This window comes from Strix aluco, chromosome 5 (genome assembly GCF_031877795.1).
Source record: "Strix aluco isolate bStrAlu1 chromosome 5, bStrAlu1.hap1, whole genome shotgun sequence".
NCBI classification, from domain to species: Eukaryota; Metazoa; Chordata; class Aves; order Strigiformes; family Strigidae; genus Strix; species Strix aluco.
The window spans coordinates 43,486,661-43,503,757 of record NC_133935.1 but is presented as its reverse complement, the minus strand read 5'-3'; the positions used below and the strand labels follow the sequence as shown (position 1 = coordinate 43,503,757).

At 34.7% G+C, this 17,097-nt stretch overlaps 1 protein-coding gene across 13 annotated transcripts in view; it reads right to left on the bottom strand.

The window, feature by feature from the left end:
- PPFIA2 (PTPRF interacting protein alpha 2) overlaps positions 1 to 17,097 on the bottom strand; it is a 360,230-nt gene that overhangs the window by 60,720 nt on the left and 282,413 nt on the right. For 7 of the 13 annotated variants that reach the window (XM_074827127.1, XM_074827128.1, XM_074827129.1 and 4 more), the window contains 6 exons: positions 13,975 to 14,196; positions 11,557 to 11,703; positions 9,499 to 9,633; positions 1,146 to 1,232; positions 645 to 728; positions 154 to 285 (listed from right to left, as the gene is read on the bottom strand). In XM_074827127.1, coding sequence (XP_074683228.1) covers positions 154 to 285; positions 645 to 728; positions 1,146 to 1,232; positions 9,499 to 9,633; positions 11,557 to 11,703; positions 13,975 to 14,196 — 807 coding nt within the window. The remainder of the gene's footprint in view (positions 1 to 153; positions 286 to 644; positions 729 to 1,145; positions 1,233 to 9,498; positions 9,634 to 11,556; positions 11,704 to 13,974; positions 14,197 to 17,097) is intronic. The other 6 variants (XM_074827132.1, XM_074827133.1, XM_074827139.1 and 3 more) reach the window with 1 other exon arrangement.

Below are 17,097 nucleotides of genomic sequence, written 5' to 3'. Positions count from 1 at the left end.
AATTAAGAGTTGAATGTGTAACTTTGATCATATTTGTGGTAATATTTGGTAACACAAAATCAGCATGATGCCTCTATCCTGATAGAAGTAGAACATGTTTCCTACAGGAGAATCTTTATTAAGCTGAACTTTATACTGCTCTTTGCACTGTACCTTTTCTTCAAGTGCTGCCATTCTCTCTTTTAAGTGTAGCTGTAGGCGTTCATTGGATTCTGTCAAAAGTCTGTCTACGGTATCCGATAATCTTTTGTTGTGCTCCTCATTCATTTTTTCTCTTTGCCTTGCCTTTAATGTAGAATAGAAAAGACAGATTGGTAGGGTCCAAAATTAACCAGAACAGACTTGTATAATTAAAATTTTAAAAAAAGCTATGGTAACTGTATCCATTTAAAGAAATTCCTCAGGAAATGTAATTATAGTTACAGATTAATGCACTTTCATTTTTGTATCAGCAGAATACTTCGAACACTGCAACTACATGTAAACTGGTATATTAAGATGGTTAAGTAAAGGGGGAAGATGCTGCCATCACTCCTAAATAAAACATTTACCAGTAGATAGATTTTTGTGCTGGAGTGCATAATGTAGTGCTATATTGACAAATTAAAAGAAAAGTACACATAAGTTGTCTGCAATACACATACTCTTTGAAGTTCCTGATTCTTCTCTTCAAGTTGAGCTTCTAAGTGTCTCATACGTTCCTCAATGTTTCCATGTCTTTCTTCTGCCTGTAAAAAAATAGAACGACTTGTTCTGTAATTTAAGTGGCTTCGTAAGTTTTTATTTCAGTAAAGTTTAAACAAAACATAAAGCAAGCTACTACTAACTGCAAACTTAGTTTTCCGAAAAGAAACTTTATTTAAACAGGCAGCTGAACAGCATTGCTTGAAATGTGTCAGCTACAAAGGCCTGTTACATCCAAGCATCAGCAAAACATTGGAGTTATTTATGAGCAATGAAATCAGCCAAATGTAACATGCAGACTGTGCATGGTTTGAACACAAACCTGCCATCGTAATATTGTAAGCTCCTGAAGCACTGAACTGCACGATGGTTGATTATCAATAAAAAAAAAAGTTAAAGAAAATGAAAACCAATCAGATGGATTCTATTTAGCAATAGAAAGTAAAGTCCAGTAGGACTACCTTCCTACGTATGGAGATCATTTCTTGTAGTTTAGCTTCCATAACATATTGATAATCATCAGATGAGGTAGAAGAGGTTGGATCAGACTAACAAGTCAAGGAAAAGGAGAGGGACAAAATTGAAAAATCAGAACTAAAGACACTGACACTGAACAGAACACAGCACAGAATGCTTAAAAGAAAAGTGTGACTGAAAATTTAATACTTTTAACTGACAGATTTTTACATGGAATAAACTACACTGATACTTGGTGAATATGATGCAGTTGATGTGGAGAAACTCAAAATAATGGAATGCTAAAAAAGCTATCAACCTACACATGGAGGTTCAAGGTTAGTGATGGCTGGCTGATGACATATTACTATAGAGTGGATTCAAAGCAATACTGTCTAATCTAATGTTTTTGTTTTTTAATTGTGACAAACTAAACACCAGAACAGAACTCTGCAAGGCCAATGTCAGAATGCCCTTTATAATAATCCTATCATTTTCTACAAATGAAAACAATGCATAAATACTAAATTAATGGATCGGTCAGTTACAGAACTGTGCAATATTATGGTACATTCCCTAATTTCTAGAAAACAGAAGGAACGTCAAAAGAGACAAGGCTCAAGCTTCAGTATTCCCTTTTAGAATACACTACATAAGCCTTTTCGTCCAAATAAACAATATAGATTTCATCACTTTGAAAAGATCCACCCTGGTGGATCTCTTTGGAAGATCAAGGTCATGAGATAAAAGAAGAACCTATAAATAAAAATTAATTAATAGGAATGAAAAGTAATTACTGAGTATATAAATGGTAATCCATTGAAATATTCATTACTATTTCTGACAGAAGTTGACCTTAATTAGGTCATTCATCTCAAAACATGAATATTCATGTTATTGTCATCAAACAAGGCTATGTTATCATTCAAAATGAAAAAAAAGCTCTTAAAGGGAAATGCTATATTGGATTTGTTGCTATGGAAACAGTAATGTGCACAAGGCATATAGACATTGCTACTGATGACTTTGAGTTGTGAGCTCACGGTTGTCAAATGCTATTTCACTCTGTCAGATTTAGCCTCTCTCAAAAAGAGATCCTGAACCCCATCTTTAGATGAGCAAACTTTAATATGTACAAGAAATACTAATTTTACAACTGTATTTTTTTAGTGAGACTGTTTTTCATATTGTTATCTACTAATGATTTATCAAAATCATTAGGAATAGGTAAGTAATTCCAGATGTAGATCATATCTTAAAATTACCAAGCAGTATTGTCAGGACCAAAAGATCAGACAGAAAACAAGCCTGTGATCTAGAGATTTACAAATGTAAACTACAGTTTTTGATATGAAGACATCCATATGAGAAAATCCTGCTTTGTACAAATACAAGAACAATGCTTAACTTTGAAGATCACTACTATTCTTTTCAGAGTAAGTATATTCACAGAACTCAGATTCTTGCAAAATTTAAGGGAAATTCAGTACATGTTATAACTAAGTTAATTTAATAAGTACAGTTATTGTTTCTGATCATGAAGCAGGCATTCTGCGATGTATTTGAACTTATCTGAAAATATATTGTCTATTTACTACAACTTGGGCCAGTGACATTCCTTTCATTATTTTTTTTATCTGTTAGCTTTACATATTAGTTTGTTTCAGCACACCAGTGATAATGCATTGCTTCCACACCCAACTGGATAAAAAGAAAGATAGGATTGAAAAAGTTAAGTCCCTGTGATTGCAGAAAACCAGATCATGCTAACCCTTTCACGAAGTGACCAAGCTTTATCTTCTGTAGAAGATAGACTTTTCCCCCTTCTGAGTCCTGGCTGCACTATTGGTTCAAGGCCTTCCCTTAATGCATCTCCAAGGGTCAGGAGAAGATCTGAAATCATCAAAGCTCTGAGCTGATGATGAAGAAGGCTTAAATAATTCTACCTCTTTTGAAACCATTTTCACTGAGGGAGATATACAACCCACTGGGGGTATCATCCTACAAAATTAAGCTACTTAGAAGCTTCATTAGCTGACTGCAAACCTTAAAAGCAAGTTACTTAATCTTCATTGCTTCTATACACTTAATTGTAGGTTAATGCAAAATATGCAGATAACCATAGTAATACTTCTAGGTTCAAAGGGGATCTCATTTAAGCCTTCTGAAATCTGGTGCTGTCTGTCATAACCCGTCCTTGAGAAGCTGGTCTAGCTTCCTATATAATTTACATTTATTTTTCAAACTGAAAAATAGATTTTTCAGTCCAAACCATACCATACCTTATTTCTTAGCAGGAAACAGTCTTTTCAATGCATAAAATAATTGTGGTATTAGGCCTAACTATTATTTGGAAGAGGAAGAAGAATAAAATTATTGTCAGAATTATGTATATTATCTGAATTCTTATACAGAAAACATGATGTTCTCTTAAGATTGTTATAGCTAAGTCTGTTATTTTGTAACTTGCTACAGTTTTAATAATTCTGTAAAGTAGATATTTAAGATATATAAACCTTTCTGCATAATAGCTTGCAGTTATTTCACTAAGAATATTAAAATGTTGATAGGTACATCCTTGTTAAAAAAATCTTTCTGAATGTGGCTCAGAGCACCTGTACTTCATTTTCCAGCAATGAAAGAAAACAGAGCTGATCTCCACATTCATCTCCTTTTACATCACTTTAGTAGGACAAAGAGACTTTAAAATTAATTAAAATTCAATATCCCTTAGAATAAAAATAAATGTAATTATTCTAAACACCTCAATTGCATTTGAATATTTTATGTTTCTTTTATCTATATGCATTTTATTTGTTTGTTCCTAATGTGTTATTCTGTATTACTCTAAAAGAACCAAATTATTTAATAATTGATACATTAAACAATTAGGCTCAGCTGCTTGTCTGGCAGAGAACAAGCACAGGTGAGCAGCCTTAGTATCTACTCTGGGCTCTAATGCTATTTAGGGATTTTAACCACTGGTTATTATGTGCAAATGCAGGAGCAGCCCCTGCAGCAGGGACATGAATCAAAAGGGTGTCCTCTGTAAGGACTAGGGAGACAGAAACACATGTACATACTCCCTTTTTCTCTCACTTGCAGAAACTCACTTGTAGACAAAGAGCAGCTCCTCCACCTCCTGGTGTGCCTAGCTGGAAAATACTCCCAAAATGAAGGTTTCAACACCTCTCATTGCCCTTTATGCTGAGGAAGGCCCCAACCTAGGTCTCAGAGAGCTTACTCCAGACAAAAAGACCTAGCAATTCAGCTAGGGAACTAAGGGATTTGCAAATGCCTCCTGCACAGACTTCTCCACACCACACTGTTAGGATTGACTGACATGCCTATGGCAGCTACATTTTTTTGTTGTCCATGTGTGTTAGTCAGCCCCCGACATTCCCACTGAAATAGACTCTTTGAGAGACCTGGGAGCCTACCATAAAAATACTGAATGTCTCTATCTCTGCCTTGAGGTTTGAGGCACGAGGCAGAGGCTGAGACACCAGTGTTAGTCATGTTCTTGTAGCAGAATTTCAGATACATGTGAGACAGAAGGCATAACTGTGGACTCTGAGGTTCATAAACAGAAGTTGGATTTCTTCTGACTTGCTTTGCTAGGAGTTAATTGAGTCAAAAGCTTTCTAAAGTGGAACATGTGTGACTACTTGCTTGGCAGACCTTACCCTACATTCTTCTTTTTAATATACGATTTGCATGCCTGTTTGCTAATACTTTATACAGGAGGATTAGTAAGACACATGATGCAGTATTCAGCAACTAATATTAAAAGCATTTAGCCAGCACATTCAGTTATAAATAGATATGCAAATTGTGCATCTTAGATTGGATTAAAAATTTATGAACAAAAACTAACAATGTCTGACCCCTACGAGATACCCGCATGAGTCTTAATGCTCACTTTGCACCCTATATGCACCCTATATGCAAACAGCAAAGAAATAGCCAGTATAAGCCAGTAATAGGCAAATTTTGCTTTGAGGGAATACCGAAGCAGTTTGTATTATTTCTCTCTAACCCTGTTAAAACTCTGCTGCTGCTCCTGCTGCTAATGCGCCCACAAATAAAATGTTGCTTTCACATCATCTGTTACTGTTGGCACTGCACATTTTCTAGGTCTTTGCATCTTAGTTGAAAAACAAAGTCCAACTTCATTTACAGAAAGCACCTGTATGGTACAGGTGCTATAATTTTTCTTACTCATGCTGAGCTGCGGGAACAAATTTAAACTTTTCTAATGGTACAAGCCAATTTCTACTTTTGTGACCTTGACTTTTGAATACCTGTTGTCTCCAGATTTTCTACTGGCTTCTTACGGCACACATCCTTTTGCTATCCTTTGAATGAGTGAGTTATTCAAGAAGAGAGAATGCATTATTGCATCAAGCTATGTAATTGAAGGTGAAAATATGTGATCATGGTGACTGAGTAACAACAGCTCACAAAATTATCAGCTACTTGTTCACATGTTCACTTCTTACAAATGTGACAAAGTATGTTGGCTTAAGTCATCCCTTTTTCTGAAACCAAACTTTTCAGTCACTAGATATCCACACATTCTTGCCCCTCCTTCATTTCCCCACTATCTTTTACATCTCCACTAGGTTTAGTAAGCAACTCCTTCAATTTATTTCTGTCAAACTTGCTTCTTTCATTTCTTCCTTCTGTCAGGACAAAACCTTCTGTGGAAAGGGAAGCACAAGAGAAGGGGTGGTTTGAGAAGATAGTACTGTGTTATAAATGTGGAGTTTTCTTAGACTTCCCTCCCCATAGAAGACTTCTTTTTTTTCCCCCCAGAAGATTTATCAGATTCCTTCTCCAGCTAACACATCTGTCTCTTGTTCTGAGAGATGCTTCTGTCTTAACCATATCCACTTCTTGCAGGATAATGTCTTTCCCTGCTTTCCATACTTTCCGCTGCAGACCTTCTCTTTTAATTTTCTTGCAACTTCCCTACTTAATGCAAACCAGATCCCCACACTGTCACAAAACAAGCATCATGTCCCACTTGCCTCCAACTTTCAAGTAATTTTTTATCACCTTTAAAATAAGCTGAAGCTGTTACTATGCTAAATGTGGTTTATTATGATTATGGTTTCCTCTTCTCTATCTCAGTGCTTCTCTAATGCAGCTAAAAAGCACTGTTGGTATTTCTGGTGATCTGCATACAGGAATGATGGAGTAAAATGTTGACTGCTGTCTTGTGATCAGAGAAGTGACATGGTAGCTCTGCTGCACAAGCACCCAAAGGGGAGAGTGACTAATAGTGGGAGTGAGTGAATGGAAGAGGGAGATGCTGGTTGTCTCAACTAGACCCCTCCTTGAATACATGCAAGGAGAAACCATATTTACAGACTAACCATCTCAAGATTTTGGATGCTCCAATGTCTGTCCCTTCTGAGGAAAATAAACATCTTACAGGATAAAGAAAGGTTTGGTTAATATTGGAGGGAGGTTCTTTCTACTACCAACTGCCTCTTCTTCAGGGCAGGCAAACAGACCAATACTGTGAGAGCGAGTACAAGGTGGCTCAATGAGTCACGGCAGTCTCAACCTTGAGATACATGCTGAGAGCTGTGCTACTTGTCATGACCAGACAGATACCAGTGCGACGGCCAGGCAGGACAGCACAGTACATGGTATCATGCTGTTCCAGGTTAGTCTGCCCCAGGCTGACTAACCCTCCAGTTGCTCACCCAATGGGCAGAACACAGTGAAAACAAAGCCAAAGAAAAGTTCAAACGATTCAGGTAAATTTATGGGTACTTATCTGAGTTCACAGTATAGTCCAAACTTTTGGAAGTTCACTCCTTATGAACTAGTTTGGGCATGGAAAAGTAGCAAAAGACATTCACTAACTCATATATATAAAAAACCAACTAGTTTTAAAAACTGACACCGTAGAAGGATGTCATTCTACATCCTTCTTTTGCAGAAACCCAAGCCAGATTTATTATGAGTATCATAAATTGAGTGCTATGAGGAGGAGTATAATAAATTGAATGCAGAATTGTAACATGCATATTTGAAACTTGAGAGGAGGGGAGGGAAATCACATCCAAATCCAGAACACATTTGTTCTGTTTTATCTCCACATGTAAATACCTGGTGTTATATTTTACCCACAGTGAAGCAGTCATGGTTTCCAGTTATCCCATACTACTTTTTAAAAAAAACCATGTAAACCATATTTGGCTTAACTCACCTCTTTCATATGATTGTAACCCCATTAATCTCAGAGAAGCCACTTTTATTGAGGTAGTACAAAAGAAAGGAGAATCAGTTTTGACTTTTTTGCAGTGCAGAAGGACTAGCTGATTCAGGGCACTCATCTTTTACTTAGCATACATGAACATGCAGTGACCATAGCTCAGGTAGGCAGACTTAAGGTAGTCTGAAGCCAGCTAATTTGAGCCCTACTGACAATGTGTATGCTCACAAAGCTCAAAAAAAGGCAAAATTAATTAAGCATTATTCAGCCCTTTATGTAGGTCTTGCAGCTTTCATTGAATAGCTAGTGTGGTAACAGTACACCGGCTAGCTAAAACTACTTAAGTATGCTGCAGTGACTACAGTGTCATCCTTGGTTTCAGGCTACATTTATGTGATCCATGAAAAGTACTGGACTTTAAACTTCAGAGCTGTCAAAGCAGAACTTTAATAAGCTCTACAGTTTGCAAAGATGTTGTATACAAGAAACATAAAACACAGGCTTATTTGGCCTGCTGGCCAAATTCTGACATTCTTCTCCATGTCATGTATATAAGTTTCTTCAGTTTTTCATGTAATCACAGAGAAATGAACAGAACCAGCATTACAGTCTGATAAACTTCTCAGAGTTTCCCGCTTGGCAAAAACTTTGATAAAGTACAAAGTGAAATGGGGTGGAGCAAGCATCAGCTCCATTCACAGCTCTCTAACCACATCCCATGAAATAATGTAAGAAGACAAACAGAGATGTATACTGCAGCTTTATGGTCACAATAACAACAGTATCTCATGGAAGTCCCTGAGTGCTCTGCATGGTTGAAATGGGATTTCTTCTTACAGTATTTGTCATTAATATATGTTAAGAAAAACGCAGTTGCAAGAAAAGACATGCTTGAGACTGCAAAATACTTACTGGTGCCTAATTGCTGGAGAAATAACTCAGGAAAAATCCTCTTAAAATAGAAAACAATATTTTTAAGCTACTGAGGGCATTAGAATATGTGATTATTTGTTGAATCAGAAACAACTGGAAAAAAAAAGTTAAAATGCCAAGAGATTGCTCTTATGAGCGCCTGAGTTTTTATTAAAATGCAATGACATTTGTTTGGTATTTCATGTAGGTCTCTTTTTGCTGATTCTTCTTTTTTTCCACCATTTTCAGTCTCTCTTTCAGATTCCCACCCATTCATATAAACCTAAAGTGGACAGCACAAATTCTTGATTACTGAATAATGATCTTGCCTTAATAAAATTAAAAAACCCCAACCCAAATTCCCCAGAAGTCCCTCTTTCTTCTAGTTCTTAACTAAATTACTTAAAAATCAGACTTTATTAATGAGCTGCTCAACACTTAAGGTTTCACTATAAATACAAACATGAGAATTTAAAAAAAAAATGCCATCGAATTTAAAAAGAGCTAGGCACATAAATAGCTAGAAACATTCCTTGGCAATAGAAAAAGGAAAGCTTAGATAAATCAGAATGATATGTAATACAATCTCTTAAATGTCTTTTTCTTTATTTGTCTGATTTTAAGAGACGAAGAATAAACATATTTATATGTCTTTATGAAGCTGATAATACCTGAGCTATAGTATTAACTACATGCACGCCTGAAAGTATTAGATGCCAAATATGAAAATCACACTACCGAAAATTTATTTTTATTTTAGTTTTCTGCAAGAAAGTTGCCATATAATAAATTTATCAGAAAAAATAGTTTGAAGTCCTCTCAGGGTTTCACATTTTTCTTTCCAGATATCTGATACAAAGAATCATTCAAAACAAACTTTGAAAGTATATACTGCAAGTTGTCTTCATTTATGTTACACAAATGATCCCAGCTGCCACTAAGATTTGATTTTATAGCACTTATTTGAATGAAAATAATTGTTGTTTCATATACATAGTGTATGAAAACGTCCAGAAGAACTAAGTGTAGGAATGGGACTTCCCCCCACCCCTCTCCCCTTAAATTAGAAACTCTTACACAGTAAAATGAATCCATTTTCTTCTTTCAAATTAGCTTGATACTACTTCTGTTTAGTCCTTGAGGTGAGGAATCAGGATTCAAATCAGTGTGAAACAGTGGGTTTTCTGAAGTGAACCTATTTCTCAGGGCAGTACCTTAGTCAGAGCTGCAATTCTCTGAGCCAGTTCAGCCTCCACTTCAGGTAAGGTTTCAGCCTTCCTCATTGTCTGCTGCAGCTTCTGCTCAGCCAGCTCCAGACGCTCTTGCAGCTGTCTGTTTTTGTCTTCCAACTGAAGGCCAAAGAGAGATAAACAGGTATAAAAAAAACCCCCATAATTAAGATTTTCCTTCAGTTTCTTAGGTATTGGAGAAGCAATCAAAACTCACTACAAAGGCATAGATACTCCACAACCTGTGACAGCTTATTGGAGAGGTATTAATTCAAGCATGGAACAGTGCAGGCTGCCAGTCTTACTAATCATGAGTGATTTGAGGCTCAAGGATCATATGAAGGTGAAGAAAAGGAGTTGTAAATGGCACTAATGAAGATGAACAAAAAGCTCCTTTGATCGATATGTTGTTTATCTGAGCAAAATAAAAGTACTGGTGCCAGTAAAATGAGAATTTTCTAAATGGAAATACTGAGTCCATCTCACAGAAAAGTTTATGTATGAGTTAAAACGGCAAAGTACTATTCCAAAAGGATAGAATTCCCAGCAAAGTTTCTGAACAAATCGCCAAATGCAATTTTCTGAAGAAATGCCAATCATATATCAGGAAATGTTAAAACTGACATTTCATTCATGAGCATAACCTGGTTGCTATTTGCTAAAGGTGCAGTGATATTGTTCATTGTGAAGCTACAATTAAGTCTTATTTTACAGAGGTGAAATTGATTAATCTGTGATAACCGTTAAGGAGAAACAGGAGGACTTTTGATAACTGCAGTATTTTCTGCCTACTGAGAAGCACTACATGATTAAGAATTTTTTAATGGCTTGATGTTTCCTACTTTCCTGCTCATTCCAGGCAATAGAAGACATAATGAAAAAGAGGAGTGTGCTTTCAGATTCTTTTTTAGTCCTTCAAAAGCATGAGAAGGTAGGCTTTTCACATCACAATCCCGCAAATCAACTTTAAGTCTGCCTGTGTGTATTCTAAGCCTAGTTCTATTGATCACTGCTTTGAGTAGGTAGACCTCTGCAGGACAGCATGACTTACATTGGCAGCAATAAAAACTCAGATGCAGACACCTTACTCTTCCATTGCTGGGTGGTTTGGGTTTTTTTTCTAACAATTGAAGATACCTCTTAAAATAGTCAAAGGAAGCTGGCAGAAGCTGGAGAATTTGAGTTCTGATGTTTTTATTTCCCTGAAGACATAGTCACATATATATATACACATACACACACACACAGGGATGTATGCATGTGTGTGTAAATATATTTGCACACAAATCATAGAAGCAGAGATTATCATACAGGTTTTTCCCATATAGCATTTTATATTGTTTGAAGACATAGGTGAAAAAAATAAAGACGTCTGATACTCGGGCTGAGGAGCAATTTCATCTTTTACAGTTTGAATTATATTAATTTCATGTTAGCTTTCAGTTGACATTGTATTCTTCAAATTACAAACCAGTGTTTTCTATTCACTTTACACTTCAGCTTTTGGAATCACCATGGAAACAAAGTACTATGACAGAAAGCTGTACAGTCATGTTATAATCTTTTTAAAAAGATGTTCACAGATAGTTTAGCTTTGTAAATTTTTTTTTTTTTTTACACACTACTGATACATGAAATCTTTAGAATATATTGTGTGCAAGTTTTGATCTTTCCTGCAGAAGCAAATTTCTTTTGCTTATACTAATTTTTTTTAATTAAATAAAATTCAGAAAATTGTTACATAAGTAGCAAAGATAATCCTTTACTTAGGGGATATGACTGTGCATTTATGCAAGACACTGTAAGAAAACATATTTTCCAGTGTTAAATGTACATGTTGATTTGGTATTCACAGTTGTAGTAGCTAAAATGAAGCCTAGAGGTGCTGAACAACTTAGGGTTTTTTTTATAGATTAACTGGTCTGTTGACTCAAAACAAACAGATGAACCTAGTGGAAACCTCCTACTGTAAGTCTGCCCCCTTTTTTGCATTAATTTTTATGTATGTATGAAGAAAGCAACTGACTAATGCAGATAGTGCACCTGACGTAAGATGGCTTCCTTGTTTGCCAGTTCATTTTCCAGCTTATCGTTCATGTCATGTATGGAGGTGGATTCTCTCTGTGCACTGAGGTAGCGCTTCTCCAGCGTAGTTATTCTCTCTTCCATATCTTCCTTTTGTGCCATTGCCTAATGTGACAGAAAAACCCATAAAGAACCATGCAATTGAAATGTTACAAAATTCATTTTAATGAATTTTCATACATTTTAATTTTCATGCTAACAGTAGAAAGAGATGTAAGGTATGCTCAGCAGTAATTTTTCTGTTTTAAATAGAATTGATTTTCTTTGGGATTTCTCGTAACTACAATATTTAAAGCAGTAACTGTTGAGTAAAGCAAACAGAAACAATCCTTACTTTTGTATATTTTTCTAGTTTCTATATTTTTCAGTGCAAAAAGCATAGCAAATGAAGCTCACATTTACTTGCTTGCTTCTTAAACAACAGCAGGCTTGATCAGAAAATAGAGAAACTGATATAGTTACACAATAGAAGAAACATAGCGCAGTGATGTGGGGAAAAAAAATCTATATGCACATTTCTATTTTTGTTCCTGGGTCCTGCTAAAATTTTCTGCCAAAGTACATGTAGCAAACAGCCCATGACATGCCCTGAAATTTCAGCAAAACAAATGACTGTAATGTTGGATACATATTATAACCATAACATATGGGTATGTTATCCATATATGTTATTGATAAGGATTTCTTTAAAATCTTGAGCTGTTTTTATTCATGTATTACAAGCTGGCCTCACTGAAGTCAATAGCTGTAAATTAGATAGATTAATCCTTAGTCTGTCTATTACATTGTTTATTTCACTTCACTTAATTTTAGTGAAAGCAGAAAATCTTATTAGTTTTAAACTTGTGTCTGGCTCTTGACAAGACTTACAGGTTGCCATGTAATCTTTCACAATGAAAATATTTACTGATGAGCATGCCTTGCTGTTTGTATTGTATTACATTATGAACGCAGTGTTGAAGTGTGATTATTTTTCAAGTAAGACACAATGAACATATAAATGGATCCAAACAGCTAGTCCTAAAATGGACCATATTCAGGTGTTCCTTTTGCATATTGCTGGAAAAAAAACATAAAAATAGTAATTATGTATGTAATTCATTAAAAACATACAGAGAAAAATCAAATAATTTATCCAAGTTATAAAATACTAAACTACCCTTCTTGTTGCAGATATTTCTTTTTTTGCATTAGGGAGACTATCTTTTGTGGCAGTATGAAATGATGAAGACAGACACTTCCACCTTTACAAATACTCTTCACAGCAGATTTTGCACTGACATTTAGTAATTATTCCACATGCAAATGTATCAGTGGTCACTCTACTTAGGAAGCAAAGGGCTGAAAGCAACTAAGCTTGTAGCTGGTGTAATGTGGTATTTAAGAGAGAAACAGCAAGTGGCAATCAAGGATCCGTGAGACAGCAATACTTGTCAAAAAGTAAATGAGAGTGGAGGTATTAGAGACCCCTAGTGATATAATGTAGCAGTGGTGAAGGAGAAACTATGGGTGTAAAGTATTCCTTGTAACCAGATAAAAATATACAAAACTTAAAAGAGGCAGGGTACAAAGATGTGAAGACACTTTGAGGCTGTGTCGGGCATCAGAAGTTCTGAAGGAACATTTCTTCCAGAATACTGGAAATAATATATATATATACACACATATATAATGTATGTTAAATTCATACATACAAATTCATATATACATACACACAGACATATATATAAATCCATATGAAATACCTACATTGTAGGAAGCAGTGTAACAGAAAAATAACTACTCTAATTTCAAAATACTAAAATAGATTCTAGAAGCCAACCACCCACACATATTGAGAACATCCATGTAAGGGAAGATACTCCAGGGAGTACTAAGGAGCACCACAAATTTAAGAGGAGGAAAGAAAAGTAAAATTGAATTATATTTCCATTTATTGAGAGAAGGGAATAGCATATTATAACAGGAGTAATGAAATTACCACACATGAGTAATTATAACTGATTAGGTAAATAACACCATTTTATAAAACAGCCCAGGAGTTTTAAAAATGTACTTTAGACTATCTACATGACCAGCACCTCTATTTAACACGGTTCATCTTAAAATAACTAAAACTTGCCAGAACGTACTCTAGTAGTGCTAAAACACAAAGAAGTTTGCCTTCCTCCTATTAGAGTCGCACATATATGAACATGGTTTTATCCAGAGATGTCTAGTACTATTTCTTAATGTAAATTTTGTGTTTCCTATGTACAAGGGCTTTTATTAGTGCTCAACTTTTGCTGCTCATATTCATTGGCCTATATCAGTTTGTAGTGGGTATCACAGGAAAAACAGTCAAGAAATACGAGGTGAGTTTGGTGAACTCCTTACCTCTCTAATGTCTCTCTGATATTTACTGTTCATTTCCTCTGTTTTAATAAGCTCCTTTCTGGCAGTCTCGGCTTCCTGCTCTACCTCTCCCACCCGGGAAGACAATGCAGCCAAGCGGTCCTTCATTTGTGCCATTTCATAGTTTTGTTTTTCCAGCAATTCCTGAAGTTCAACAACTTGACTGGCTTCATCATTTGAGTCTATGGAGCCATTTGATAGGCGCTGTTAACAAAGAAGTGACATTATTTATTAATTATCTTTTAATGTGGACTCTAGCTAAAGAATTTTTAAAACAAAGATTATTTTAAAAATTACAAAAGAAACGAGCAAGACAAAAACAATTTTCATGGTAGATAAAACAGATGCAGTTATGAGAAAATTGCAAAAGATTTGTATTAATTCATATCAAGGGATTCTAGAATGTAACAACACAGAGAAGTAAATGTTTGCATTAAGGGTAGAATACTGCACAAAAATGGTTTTAGTTTGACACTATGACCAAACAAGTACAAATTGCAACAATATTACTCCTAAAAAGCACCAAATTACATCCATATGTCTTAGCTATAATTACACAGAATTTAAACTTAATGTCTCTTTCATTTGCAAAATAGACCACACTGCAGACAGGAAACAACACTAATAAATCACCAATTCACTGTACCAGAAAGTGCTTAGAGTCTGGATAACATACTGGTTAGGTCTACATTAGAAACAAGTTCTGCTGAAGTAATTTGTGTGCTGCTGAAAGCCCTGGTATATAAAAAAAAACCCCAAACAACCCAGGAGTCCAAAACTCCCATGGCACATGGCATTTGAAATATGATCTCAAGAATATGATTTATATTGCAAATAAATGATTTCAAGAAAGAAGGGTGTTCACTAGCAGGACTTGCTGGCATTGCCTCATTATAATAGTCACACTAACCTTTTCCAGTATAGGCTAAGCCATGGTTTCATACAAATTTAATTATCTCATATAAAAAAAAGGCAAAAAGAACAAGAAAAACCAAAATGATTTTATTTTGACCTATAACATGAAAAAATAAACTCAAAATAGTCCAACTTGCTGTTAACTTTCTTGATTAGGCGCCAATTCATTGGTTAATTTCATATTATGCAGTATGGAAACAAAATATTTCAGTGTAACTGTCTTTTTAAATAGGCTATGGATCTCAGCATCATATAGGAATATTGGTCCTAAAAGGCGCTTGTTGTCCTTCAGATGGTAGGGTGTATAGCAGTGTATATATGAAATATTCCTAGCAAGATTGCTTTCATTAGCACTTCTGTATTTTTATTGCCAAAATATATTTACATAGAAGTCTTCAAACAAATTCAAAGAACATTACTTTGCTTAATGGCTTTAACAACACTCCTTCCCAATCAGCCATAAAATGAACCCAGAACAAGACCACCTGCCCCTCTGCGGATCATTGAATAAAATTATTTTACTTTAAAAATTCATTACATCAGATAATTCAGTTCCAAAACTTCTTTCTTTATACTAGTTAATTATATTATCTTGACATTTTATATTAGCTGCTGAACCATCATCAATCTACTTTCAGGACACCACAGTAAAATGACAATAGCAATTAAAAAAATTATTTACACTTTGTTGTTTGGAAAGCATTCAGTTAGTGTACTTGAATCAAAATCCCATTAATATGAAGCTATCACATATGCAAACAAAATAGTACTCAAACAAGATAAAACATTCTAACCATCAGACTTTATTCCACTGTGTAAATTAGAGATAACTTTTTTTATCTGTGATAATTTGGTTTACAGGTTTAATATCATACAGCAATTCTAGCAGTTCTCACAGATGAACGGATTTTACGTTGCATTGAATTTGCCCTGTAACTCTCTAAATATTGATCCAGGAATTGCTGCAAGGTTATAATAAACCAAATAAGAAATTTGAAAAGCAATAAATAGCATGTGATCATGTACCTTATGTGATATAAACCTTGGTCATTTTGAAATGGCAAGGTGCAATATCTAGGAGTATGTTCACTGGCAAAGAAATCTTTTCATTAATAAAACCTTTTTCCTCAAGATATTAATTTATATGTGTTTCGATTATTAAATGTAAAAGATATCTTTTTCTAATTTACTTAATATCTGAGACTTTTGAAAGACAAATAAAAATGTATTTAGAATTAATCTCTCACCACTAGACAAATGCTGTGATTGCCAATTATGCATATATATATATATTGATTTATGCACATAAACTTCCCTCATAGTTCTTTGATGAGCTCTTTGTACAAGTTGCTTTAATTCTATTCATTGTTCACTTTTGCCTTACATTATTCCTGTATTCATATATAGAGCTTGTTGGTATTGAAATTTCCAATTTACCCAAAATGTCAACATTTTAATTTTTCTTAGTATGGGATTTTAAAAAAGTTTTATTTAAAAATACAATAAAAAATAAAAAAAACTCAGCTTAAAATTTGGTATTTTTAGAATTTTGAAACATACTTTAGAAGTTTATCCAGGGATTTTAATTGACATTTTGTCATTTATGTCTTGCTATTATTTTATTATCATTATATGGATACATAACATGGAGTAATCACTCCAAAAGATCACGGGTAGAAAGTTATTAAGCATTAATTCAAGGAGTAATTGACACAACATTCCTCAGGTTCTCAGGAAGGTTTTTACCAACAGTTTTATGGCCATACTTTCCCTTCTCTCCCAAACAAAAAGCAGCTTGAACAAAAATGTGAAAATATGCTATGCTGATGCCGATTCAAATGCATTTTCTGAATTAGTGAAAGGAGCAGAAACCTCCCATGCTCCAGAAGAATTCCCTATGGAATAAGCTGAGGGACAGAATGGCAACAACTTCTCTATTAGTTGTTTTATGAAGAATGTCCATGTCCCTCATAATCTTTTTTTTTTTTTATTTTTAAATTTTTCTTTTTATCTAGCTGAATTTTTTTTTATCTGGTTGAATTTTTTGTGCTGAAATATTTCCTGGTACTCAAAGAGTTTCCTGTTGATGAATCACAATCCATTTGTAAATAAAAAATTAGTTGAATGCTTATAGTAATGAAATCTAAGTTTTGAATAGATCTCTGTTAATTACCTGAAGTACTAAGGGAA